General features: G+C 37.0%; 1 protein-coding gene and 1 non-coding gene across 2 annotated transcripts; one reads left to right on the top strand and one right to left on the bottom strand.

Moving 5' to 3' along the window:
* Window positions 1-64: 64 nt before the first annotated feature.
* On the bottom strand, window positions 65-1,276 carry LOC133031701 (uncharacterized). The gene has a single exon (XM_061105254.1). The coding sequence runs from the start codon at window positions 1,274-1,276 to the stop codon at window positions 65-67; it is 1,212 nt and encodes a 403-aa protein (XP_060961237.1).
* An 8,382-nt stretch (window positions 1,277-9,658) lies between these two features.
* LOC115703404 (small nucleolar RNA R71) lies at window positions 9,659-9,765 on the top strand. Its single transcript, XR_004009170.2, has one exon. It is a non-coding gene; the product is annotated as a small nucleolar RNA R71 (small nucleolar RNA).
* Window positions 9,766-13,569: the final 3,804 nt, after the last annotated feature.

The raw sequence follows: 13,569 nt of genomic DNA, 5'->3' as shown, positions 1-13,569 counted from the left end.
AGAACCTTAAGGAATTGAACAGCCCATAGGTTCCCAAGCCCATGGCAATTCTATGATAAGATTTTCATAATGGGCGGTGGGCCTGGATACCAATACCCACCGAGCATGTGTTTGTTGAACCCTCCTCAACTTGGTTCATATCCACCTCATCCCTCACTTCCTTCGACCTATCTGTTAAGCCCAACTCCATTCTCCTTCTCTTTGAATTAACCACCAATAAACAATCCTCCTCATTTTGAGGATTTATTTCATGATTTAACTCAGTCAACATATCCCTCTCCACGTTTATAGGGATATGTCTAGTAAGCATTGATCTATCTACCTGTCCACATTTATCTTCTTGTTGACCCATGTTCTCCTCCACAATCACAGGGATTGTTATGCCGCGACCTGTAGCCGATTCTTCCCTCGCCTTTGAACGATGAACCAATCCAACAGCCATGGCAGCATCATTACCGATATCATCTTCCATACCCACCATGAATTGCTTCAGCCATTTAGCCCCAATTGTATGATTCTTACGCACTGGCTTCACCCTCATCCATTCCCCATATGGTTTAACAATCCTTCCATCTGGGACATCAAAGCGTCTAGGGAAAAATTTATCCGAATGGCCCATTATCCCACATATGAAACAGAATGTTGGAAGATGTTCATACTTGAAGTTTACCCAAAATTGGATACCCTCTGTGTTTCGCAACTTCATAAGCCTCTTAAGTGGCCTCGTAACATTGATGGTAACACGAACACGTAAATAATCTCTCCATAACCCCAAGAAGTTCTTCTCATCCGATTCAACAAACTTACCAATGTAATTTGGAATATTCATGACTATCGTTGCCGTTTTAAATCCCGATCGAAGATCACGTAATTGTACCCACATATCGACCTCATTCAGCTCTAACATTCTCGAATCTTCCCCCCTCCTCAGCCTTTTGAAAGTCAGCAAGAACTTGTTGAACATCCACGGGCTGCGATCAATCATGCTTTTGTTATCTAACTCATGGTAGAATTGAAATAAGTATCGATTAGTATCCAATTCTTTAATGAACATTCCTTTACCCGGTTGCCAAAGAGATGCCATCAAATGTTGCATAGCATCAAAATCAATGGATCTTTCTGTCAAGAACCTTCCAACAATGCACCATCGGTCATCATAATCATTTCCCGTAGTATTACTAGCATCATAGGACAATATCGCCTCTTCTTCATCGTCAATAGTGACAATCGCCATATTCTCCGCTGCCTCCATTCGCTGATAACTACTCGACGCCATGGACAACCGAACAAACTCAAAACCAAGAACCAAGCACTCACGCCATAACCAATAAAACAAACCAATTAAAGAAAACTATAAAACTATGTCAACAGACAAGACATTTATACTAGTAAAATACTAATACTAATTCTAGTGTAATACTAATATTAATACTAGTATAATACCAAAACTAATACTAGTATAATACTAATACTAGAATAATACTATACTAAACTATAGAGACGGAAAGAAATCTTAATTCTATTAAAATACTTAGTTAAAAATCAAACATTATAATTCTAATACTAGTCTACTGCAAATACTAGTAAAAACCTAAAACTAATAGAAGTCCTAATCATAACCAAACACTTTCAAACTCAATACTCTAATGCCCTAATACAAAGATTTTCTTTTCCAAATCCCAATCCGATTGCAAGGGTGCATAGACCAAGGGTCTCCGTCGGTTGTCAACAGCGCGCAGAGGAGAAGCCCGTATGTCTGTCGTCAACCACGAGCAATGCCCGCCATCGCCGTGAGCCCTGCAGAGACGGTGTGAAACCCAGCCTTCGTATACGCAAGAGAGAAACCCAGCCTTCGTATATGCAAGAGAGAAACCTAGCCTTCGTATACACAAGAGAGAAACCCAGCCCGCCGCACCCTCACCGTCGTCGCACCATCACCACCCTCACTGTCGTCGCACCACCGTCGTCACTGTCACCGTTGTCGCGAGGGAAGGAGACGATAGACCCTTCTAGAATCATCAGGAAAGGGAGACGATAGCCCTTCGTTATTGCATTTGAGATATTCCTTTTCTGTTTCGTTATCGTGTGCTGACGTGGCCTATCAATTCAATCGCGTTTGAGATTAACAAGAGTTGTTAAAAAAATTTATTATTATTATTATTATTATTTATGAATTGACAATATGTTTTCTTTGGATTAATTTTTCTTTTTATTTTTAAATTTTCGAACCTTTGTTTAACAATTGTTCTAAAAGGGTTTGTTTGGTACGCCGTACTATATTGTATTGTATTGTATAGTATTATAATGAATTCTATTTTATGCAATATTTTTATGTAAAACTATATGTGGTATTAAATTTTATGGGCTTCTAACTATATAATATTTTAGTATAAATTAAAATTTAACATAGTATTATATAAAAATATGATATATAATCCAATATAATACAATACAATACAATACAATACAATACAATACCACCTAATATAACGTACCAAACGAGCTAAAAAAATTATTTTCATATTGTTGTAATATTATGTTATGTTTCCATAACATGAGAATAACAATTTTTTTTCACGAAAAAACAAAAGTCCATAAAAAAAATAAAAATAAAAATATGTAAGAAAGTTTAAAAAAAATGTGATTTTGAGTTCGTTTGTTATAACTTTTGAAAATGATAAATCTACTTTAAGAAAAAAAAAATATGATTATTAAAGTCCATTATTTTTAACTCAGTTAATTATGTTGGTTAGAAGTTAGTTATAGAGACAGTACTTTTTTGTTATTCTGTTAGTAGCAGAAGTTATCTTTCGCACTTGTATATATACTTCATTAGGTTTTACTCTAATATGGGTATCAGATGTTTAAAATTTTTTATGATTTCATGTACTTTGTTTTTTTCAAGGAGAGAACTAAAGCTACTGGTTCAAGAAATTCTGACTAAACTCCATTGCCGAACAACTCTTCCGCTGTACCAGATGCTCCAACGAACCCTCTGATCTCTCTAGCTTCCTCCATTACTAGAGACAATAACACGCAACAGACCATCGCTAATACTCGACCTGCTCATGAAGACAGCTCCAGCCCTTGTTTCTTGAACTCCAGCGATCATCCTAGATTAACTCTGGTCTCACCGCCACTTTTTGATAAAAATTTCCAACCATGGTGTCATGACTTCGAGCTATCTGTTGGTGCACATAACAAAATAGTCTTTCTCTAAGCTACCTTACCACAACCACCAATCGACGATCATCTGCACAATCACTGGCTTCGTTGCAACTAGAGATTAAAAGCAACATCATGTTCTTGGACACTGTTGCTGAAATGTGGAAGAAGCTCAACTTAAGGTACGATCAAGGCAATGGTCCTCACATTTTCCAGAGTTTTAGATTGACTCATTTTAAATCCAAAGATCCTTTCTTTTAAGTAAATCTTGTTGATCAATGATTTCTTTTGGAATTGTTCTTCTAACTTTGTCTAGATTTTAGCAGGTGTACCTTCTTTTTCAACCAATCTATAGAATCAGATAGGGCTAAAATTATCAATCTAGTTGTTTTTTCAAGCAATTCTTCCTGTTGTGCTTTAGTTGTGTCAGCTGGCCATTCCACTGGATCACTTAGGACCTTTAGCAATTTATACAGAGCCAATAGAGCCCTGATTTTCTTCTTCCGAATTCGATAATCACTCGAACCATCAAATCTATCAATATCCACCTTAATAGAACTCATAATTATATAAAAGTTATTTCAAGAAATTGTAGATATTAAGTTTAGAAAAATCCTGATATTGACTTTGTGATCTGTGTGATGTGTAGCTTGATTCTTGATGTTCTGAATTTTTTTGATCCTTTCTTGATTGCTTTCTGTTGTAGCTTTCCTGCCTTGTTTGGCTCTGATACCGCTGTAGGAATTTTACCCTTTTGTCCTACACAAAACATTAAACAAATCAAGTTTTCCCAAGGTCAAAATAGACCTTTCACCCTGAGTCAAAGCCCGGTTGACTCCCAAGAGTTAAATGCCAAACGACAGTCTTTAATCCCTAGACTACAAGTCATTTTGAGCTTAACCTAAATTACCCCCAGAACCCTCTAGAATCAGTTCATTCATTCACACACACAACTCACAGATTGAAACCCTAGCAAAGCTTCGAGTTTCTTCTCAAGAAACTTGAAGTCTGCTCACAACCCAGAAAATCCCAACTAATCACTTCCTAGATTAAAAATCAAACCCCAAAACCATACACAAAAAGATAAACATCAAAAATAATAACAAAAGAAAGATTAGAAAGAGTGCACCAGATTTTTATAGAGGTTCCCCAATAATTTCTGGGTACATCCTCTTCGAGCTCGCCTCAGAAAAGCTCGTTTCCACTATTGGAACTTCAATATCAAAGAGTTACAAAGCTGGATTACAAATCACATGTACGATTGGTAATCCTTGTATTTTACAGTGTTTATTTTTTTCTCTCTCTCTCTCTCTCTGAACATTGTGCTAATCTTCTTCTTCTTCTTTTCTTGTGTATGTCTTCCTTTGGTTTGGATCTCCGAGCCCTAAACCTAGGGCTCCACTCCAAGAGTACTTAACCACTGTAAGTCTCCTTCTCTCCAATTCGCTGATCTGTTCTCTGTTGTTCTGTGTTGATTTGCATGTATTTATAGTCTGTAGATTCGAAGAGAGAGCTGGGAGTTAGTTGCAACAGTTTTTGTAAAGACCGCTTAGTTTAATTTGGAAATGATCAGTTGTTATAGTGAGATTTCTCTCACCTAGAAACTCGAGACCAGACCCCCATTAAAAGGACACGTATACTCAGATTTTCCACAGAAAGCTGAGATGTCCCTGAGGGACTCCTCGAAGTCTTAAACCTCGCTTAAAGGTATAACCAGCGAGAAGTGGCGAGCATGACCGAAGTCTAATCGCATCCAAGACAAGAGAGTAGATCGCATATATCGAATATATGCGATCATCCTCCCCTTGTCCTCGTATCAACCAGGAGAACGATTCTCTGTAAGTACGAGTTGATCTTAGGAACCCTACAGCCTTTATAAAGCGATATAGACTCGCATGTCTAGGTTCTATCAGCTCAACACACGATGTCTAGAAGAAGCGACTACCTAAAGACGCAGACATAATGATAACCCTGCGAGTTGTACATCGGAATATGAACAGTCAACTCGCAGGTACGGAAGACGCATGCGTTGATGAACTTAGTAACTGCCATTCATTTATTAATGTTAACGTTGCTTAGTTTAATTATTGCAATTCAATATGTAAATAATGGATTAACAATGAATGTAATCCTTGTGTAACCGATTGGACACCTGCTTTGTATATAAAGAGGTGATCCACCATGAAATGGCACCTACGAATCCTTTGCTACAGTGGACTAAGCAGATCACAATCTGACTGAACCACTACAATTCTCTGTCTTATTGATATTTTCCAGTTTTGTTGATTGTTTTCTGTTGCGAAAATTATTAATTACTACGCAAGTGCACGCAATCAAGTAGTCTACTCACGCAAGTGAGGTCGAACCACAGGGAATTGGATTAATTACTACTAAACTATACTTATAATTCTATTTGGCAAATCAAAAGTATTTATGATTAAAAAAGGAAGAAAGAAATTCAAGAAACTTAAAGAAACAAGTGAATATTAATCAAGATGAGAGAATAGGGAGACGAATCCTGTTATTAAGTTACCAATGTTAATGTCTAATTGCTATCCTTCTCTTGAAGTGAATGACAGATTATAAATTAACCTAGCTCTTTTCAGATCTTCTAGGTTCTAAATCTCATGCTCTCTAATTAATCTCTTAATTAAATTAACATGAAATCAGCATTAAGCAATAATCTAAATGTCACAAAGGCTATGTAAATACTTTCGTTTCACATCAAAACCTAGACTATCCAATTTTAGCATTCTCAATTCTCACTTTTCAGATTTCGAATTGAGATCATAAAACATGTAAAAGGTGATCAATCTTGCACATGGAAATTAAACACAAATATGAATAGTGTTCACAATCAAGATGGAGGAATGGCAATTATTCATTAACTAGGAAAAACTTAAACAACATTCATCATTCTCCCTAAATAGGAGTTTAGTTCAAAACATCCATAATCAAATCCATAATTAACATTGAAATAGAAAAGAACATAGAAAAATTAAAGAGAAAAGAAAGAACTAGTTGAAGCAATTGATCCGGGTCGCCACAAGCCGCTCTTCTAGCCTCCTCCTTTGTTTCTAGGGTTCCAATTCTGAATAATCCCTAATTTTCACGAACCCTCACTATTTAAACCAATTCTCATCTTTAAAATTCGTGAAATTACGAAACTGCCCAAAAATCCCGTCACTGGGGTCCCCGTCGCGATTGGCAAAGCCCCCCGTCGCGACGGGTTAAACTTTGAAACTTCGAGATCCTCTCGGCTCCCGTCGCGATCGGCATGTTCCCGCCGCGACTGGAACAGGCAGCGACACAAACTTTCGTTTTTCTTCTCGATTCTTTCACCACTTTTCCTCAATTCTTGTACATACTTTCTTTAAACACCCAAGGACCTGAAACAAAAGAATCAAGCGTAAAATAGCCCTAAAACTAGAAACAAAGAGTGAAAACTAACTGAAAATACGACCCGAAACTTAGACTAATTTTAGCCTAACAAATTCCCCCAAACTAGATTCTTACTCGCCCCCGAGTAAGGTAAAAAAAAAACTAACTACGCTGTCAGATAATCACTACGCTGCTGACTCATGCTCTGTTTTCTTCCTTGCATAAACTAGAATTTCGATCCTACTAACTCTAACAATTAACTCAGATGCTCAATTTATAACACTATGTACAACTGCAAAAATTTATTCAAATGTGAAACATTGCTATAAAAGTTTTACTCTTTCCAACAGTTCCTACGGTACCCCGATAATTCATAAGCTTGCATGCTTACCTTTCTCCACTAATGTTGACAGTATTCTTTGGAATCATTAGGTCTTTTCAAGGCTTTGGGTAATATGGCTCAGATATTCAGGGATAGGAAAAAGATAATTTTGGCTCAAGATATCATAAGCACACAAACAGAACCCACAAGCTTCTTACTTTTCTTTTTTCTAAGATCCCATAATATTCCCGAATTTACCAAGATTGATAGAAGACATCTCTATTATTTTTCAACATCACTGAAAAAAAATTTCTCTTTTTTTTTTTCACACATATTTTTACTTTTTATTGTGTTTTTTTTTTCATCATATTCCATTTTTTTTCAGTGACATTGAATTACACAATTTTTTTTTTCTTCTCAATCTTACAAGTTTTTCTCCCTCTCACTATTTCCTCACACTAAATGTTTCTCCTCCCCCAAACTAATTATGTAGCTTATGATATCATGGATAAAATGGTGAAGAAAAATTAATAGTGTGGTTGCAATTTTTTTTTTTTTTTAAATCGATGGGTGAAAAACATAGCAGGTTTAGGCTCAAAAGGTTAACTAGGGATACATCTTATTACGGTAGGCTTGAAAGGCTCAAACTATCCAACAAATGCCTAAGTCATATTCCAATTGAACACTATCAAGGATTTCGTCTCAAAAGAATAAACATGCAAGTTCTAAGCTATCCTGTCAATCTTACCACAACCCATCGTAAAACAATTATAACAATTTTCACAAATTGAGTATTTACAGATAAACACAGGTTCCTAAGCATCCAAACTAATCCAAAGAGTTAGCATAATCAAGCACACAGTTATTTTATAATTTCAGATCACATCACACTAATCAGCAGTATACAACTATCGTCAAGCTTATTGCCATTCCTTAACTAAAATAAAAAAAAAACTAAAATAGATAATTAAAATGCAGAAATTAAAGTGCAGAATTTAAAAATTTTAAGTCTCTCCCCCCAAACTAAATATGACATTGTCCCCAATGTGCTATTATACTCAAGGTGAGAAGGACTTACCTGAACCCCCATCAGAAGGGGTTGGGAGGACCCTTTTCATCCAAAAGAGCCCTCGTACTAAATGAAGAAAATTTACCACCAATCGTGTTGATTTCAGAGTTTCGCACAAGAGTAAGCTCACCTTCAGAACTACCACACATCAATCTTTTCCAATGACGCCGAATCGTTCGAAGTCGCTCTTTAGGCTTTGCTTTCTTCTTATCATCTTTAACAAAAGAACCCTTCACCATCTCAATCTTGCAACAGGTAGGAATGTCGGTTGGGGCAAAAACATTAAAATTGACCTCTTCATCTTGCACTCTCAACTTTAACTCTCCCTTTTGAACATCTATTAATGCTCGGCCTGTGGCTAAGAATGGTCTTCCCAAAATAATGGGACTAGTTGAATCTTCCTCCATATCAAGAATTAGGAAATCAGCAGGGAAGATAAACTTACCAACCTTCACCAGTACATCTTCAATTATCCCACGAGGATGAGTCGAAGAACGATCCGCTAGTTGTAAAGTCACTATTGTGGGCTTTGCTTTTCCCAATCCTAGCCTTTTGAAGACAGACAAGGGCATTAGATTAATGCTTGCTCCCAGATCACATAGAGCTTTAGTTTCCACCGAACCCCCTATAGAGCATGGAATATTGAAACTACTCGGATCTTTAAGCTTGGGCGGTAGTTTCTTTTGCAAAATGGCGCTACACTCCTCAGTTAATGCCACTTTTTCATAGTCCTCCAATTTTCTCTTCTTAGACAATATCTCCTTCATGAACTTCACATAACGGGGCATTTGTTCCAAGGCTTCGGCAAAAGGAATGTTGATGTGTAATCTTTTGAAGACCTCTAGAAATTTTGTGAACTGCTTGTCTAGATTGGTCTTTCGGAGTCTTCGAGGATAGGGTATTTTCACATGATGATCAATATTGATTGGTGGAGACTGTTGTGGTGGTGCTGGACTATCAGTAATCTTCTTATCTGATGATGCTTGAGTTGGTCTTCGTTTTGATCTTTAATCTCTTCATCCACTGGTTGTATCATCTCAGGCCCATCATATTTCTTTCCACTCCTTAAGGAAATTGCTTTACATTGTTCTCTTCCTTTTGCATCATTAGTGCTAGGCGAATTTCCTTGAGCTTGTTTTTCCACTTGAGTAGCCAATTGTTCCATTTTAGTTTCTAGAGTTTTAATAGAGGCTCTAGTTTCCATCATGAATTGGAGCAATAAATCAGCTTGGATAGTGGAGCCTCCACTAGTTTTTTGTTGTTGCAGCTGTTGTTGGTTTTGTTGGGGCTGGTTTCTCTGCTGGTAGAACCCCTGTTGGTTGTGCCCATAATTATTGTTTTGGGAATAGTTTCCAATGGCTTTTGCTTGATCCATTGGCAAATCATCCACATCCGCTCGACACTCAGAAAAGTCATGGGGACCTCCACATATCTCACAAACCACTTGAGCTTGTTTGGCTTGCACTGCGATCAGCTTTGTTAGGGCCTCAACCTGAGCTGTCAGCTTTGTAATGGCATCAACCTCTAACACACCAGCTACCTTCTTAGATTGACTCCTTTCAGTTGGCCACTGCTGGTTGTTTAGAGCCATCTCCTCCAATAGATCATACGCCTCATTAGCACTCTTTCTCATAAAGGCTCCGCCAGCTGCTGCATCTATTAGAGTTCTAGTGTTACCAACCAACCCGTTATAGAAATTATGAACCAGCATCCACTTCTCAATACAATGATGAGGACACTTTCTGATTAAGTCCTTGAACCTCTCCCAAGACTCATAGAGAGACTCATTCTCTTGTTGACAGAAATTGTTGATCTCTCCTCGCAGCTTAGCAGACTTTGCTGGGGGAAAGAACTTAGACAGAAATTTAGTTGCTAAGTCTGTCCATGTTGCTATGGAATTTGGTGGCAAGGAGATTAACCAACTCTTGGCTCTTTCTCTAAGTGAGAATGGAAACAGTCTCAAACGAATGACATCATCACTAACTCCATTGACTTTAAAAGTCTCACAAAGTTCCATGAAGTTCGAGAGATGCAGATTAGGATCTTCAGAAGGGAGGCCACCAAACTGAACTGAAGACTGCACCATTTGAAGTATGGCAGGTTTGATCTCAAAGTTATTCGCATCCACTGCCGGTGGCCTGATACATGACTGCACTCCCGTCAGAGTAGGGAGAATGTAATCTCTCAAGCTACGACCATTAGCTTGGTCTTCCACGGCACCACCATTATTGCCGTTATTTACAACATTCACATTCACATTAGCAGCCATGATTTCTGTTGTTTCAGCAATTGCTGAAACTCTTTCTTGCCTCTTGTTCTTTCGGTTTCTCCTACAAGTTTTCTCGATTTCAGGATCAACTGGTAATATGATTGCTTGTCCTTGACGGCGCATACACTAGGATTCCTAAAATAGATAAAGAAAATATTGCAAGAAAAAGATTAGTAATTAGCAAGAAAAATAAACCAAAGTAGAAGTTAGTATAATTTTGGGTAATATTAATCTTTATACAATTCCCCGGCAACGGCGCCAAAAACTTGTTGCGAAAATTATTAATTACTACGCAAGTGCACGCAATCAAGTAGTATACTCACGCAAGTGAGGTCGAACCACAGGGAATTGGATTAATTACTACTAAACTATACTTATAATTCTATTTGGCAAATCAAAAGTATTTATGATTAAAAAAGGAAGAAAGAAATTCAAGAAACTTAAAGAAACAAGTGAATATTAATCAAGATGAGAGAATAGGGAGACGAATCCTGTTGTTAAGTTACCAATGTTAATGTCTAATTGCTATCCTTCTCTTGAAGTGAATGACAGATTATAAATTAACCTAGCTCTTTTCAGATCTTCTAGGTTCTAAATCTCATGCTCTCTAATTAATCTCTTAATTAAATTAACATGAAATCAGCATTAAGCAATAATCTAAATGTCACAAAGGCTATGTAAATACTTTCGTTTCACATCAAAACCTAGACTATCTAATTTTAGCATTCTCAATTCTCACTTTTTCAGATTTCGAATTGAGATCATAAAACATGTAAAAGGTGATCAATCTTGCACATGGAAATTAAACACAAATATGAATAGTGTTCACAATCAAGATGGAGGAATGGCAATTATTCATTAACTAGGAAAAACTTAAACAACATTCATCATTCTCCCTAAATAGGAGTTTAGTTCAAAACATCCATAATCAAATCCATAATTAACATTGAAATAGAAAAGAACATAGAAAAATTAAAGAGAAAAGAAAGAACTAGTTGAAGCAATTGATCCGGGTCGCCACAAGCCGCTCTTCTAGCCTCCTCCTTTGTTTCTAGGGTTCCAATTCTGAATAATCCCTAATTTTCACGAACCCTCACTATTTAAACCAATTCTCATCTTTAAAATTCGTGAAATTACGAAACTGCCCAAAAATCCCGTCACTGGGGTCCCCGTCGCGACTGGCAAAGCCCCCGTCGCGACGGGGTTAAACTTTGAAACTTCGAGATCCTCTCTGCCAGTTCCCGTCGCGACTGGCATGTTCCCAGTCGCGACTGGAACAGGCAGCGACACAAACTTTGGTTTTTCTTCTCGATTCTTTCACCACTTTTCCTCAATTCTTGTACATACTTTCTTTAAACACCCAAGGACCTGAAACAAAAGAATCAAGCGTAAAATAGCCCTAAAACTAGAAACAAAGAGTGAAAACTAACTGAAAATACGACCCGAAACTTAGACTAATTTTAGCCTAACAAATTCCCCCAAACTAGATTCTTACTCGCCCCCGAGTAAGGTAAAAAAAAAAACTAACTACGCTGTCAGATAATCACTACGCTGCTGACTCATGCTCTGTTTTCTTCCTTGCATAAACTAGAATTTCGATCCTACTAACTCTAACAATTAACTCAGATGCTCAATTTATAACACTATGTACAACTGCAAAAATTTATTCAAATGTGAAACATTGCTATAAAAGTTTTACTCTTTCCAACAGTTCCACAGCCCGATAATTCATAAGCTTGCATGCTTACCTTTCTCCACTAATGTTGACAGTATTCTTTGGAATCATTAGGTCTTTTCAAGGCTTTGGGTAATATGGCTCAGATATTCAGGGATAGGCAAAAGACAATTTTGGCTCAAGATATCATAAGCACACAAACAGAACCCACAAGCTTCTTACTTTTCTTTTTTCTAAGATCCCATAATATTCCCGAATTTACCAAGATTGATAGAAGACATCTCTATTATTTTTCAACATCACTGAAAAAAAATTTCTCTTTTTTTTTTCACACATATTTTTACTTTTTATTGTGTTTTTTTTTCATCATATTCCATTTTTTTTCAGTGACATTGAATTACACAATTTTTTTTTTCTTCTCAATCTTACAAGTTTTTCTCCTTCTCACTATTTCCTCACACTAAATGTTTCTCCTCCCCCAAACTAATTATGTAGCTTATGATATCATGGATAAAATGGTGAAGAAAAATTAATAGTGTGGTTGCAATTTTTTTTTTTTAATCGATGGGTGAAAAACATAGCAGGTTTAGGCTCAAAAGGTTAACTAGGGATACATCTTATTACGGTAGGCTTGAAAGGCTCAAACTATCCAACAAATGCCTAAGTCATATTCCAATTGAACACTATCAAGGATTTCGTCTCAAAAGAATAAAATGCAAGTTCTAAGCTATCCTGTCAATCTTACCACAACCCATCGTAAAACAATTATAACAATTTTCACAAATTGAGTATTTACAGATAAACACAGGTTCCTAAGCATCCAAACTAATCCAAAGAGTTAGCATAATCAAGCACACAGTTATTTTATAATTTCAGATCACATCACACTAATCAGCAGTATACAACTATCGTCAAGCTTATTGCCATTCCTTAACTAAAATAAAAAAAACTAAAATAGATAATTAAAATGCAGAAATTAAAGTGCAGAATTTAAAAATTTTAAGTCTCTCCCCCCAAACTAAATATGACATTGTCCCCAATGTGCTATTATACTCAAGGTGAGAAGGACTTACCTGAACCCCCATCAGAAGGGGTTGGGCGGACCCTTTTCATCCAAAAGAGCCCTCGTACTAAATGAAGAAAATTTACCACCAATCGTGTTGATTTCAGAGTTTCGCACAAGAGTAAGCTCACCTTCAGAACAACCACACATCAATCTTTTCCAATGACGCCGAATCGTTCGAAGTCGCTCTTTAGGCTTTGCTTTCTTCTTATCATCTTTAACAAAAGAACCCTTCACCATCTCAATCTTGCAACAGGTAGGAATGTCGGTTGGGGCAAAAACATTAAAATTGACCTCTTCATCTTGCACTCTCAACTTTAACTCTCCCTTTTGAACATCTATTAATGCTCGGCCTGTGGCTAAGAATGGTCTTCCCAAAATAATGGGAATAGTTGAATCTTCCTCCATATCAAGAATTAGGAAATCAGCAGGAAGATAAACTTACCAACCTTCACCAGTACATCTTCAATTATCCCACGAAGATGAGTCAAAGAACGATCCGCTAGTTGTAAAGTCACTATTGTGGGCTTTGCTTTTCCCAATCCTAGCCTTTTGAAGACAGACAAGGGCATTAGATTAATGCTTGCTCCCAGATCACATAGAGCTTTAGTTTCCACCGAACCCC

The sequence above is a fragment of the Cannabis sativa genome, chromosome X (assembly GCF_029168945.1).
Source record: "Cannabis sativa cultivar Pink pepper isolate KNU-18-1 chromosome X, ASM2916894v1, whole genome shotgun sequence".
NCBI classification, from domain to species: Eukaryota; Viridiplantae; Streptophyta; class Magnoliopsida; order Rosales; family Cannabaceae; genus Cannabis; species Cannabis sativa.
This window is presented reverse-complemented; position numbering and strand designations above follow the sequence as displayed.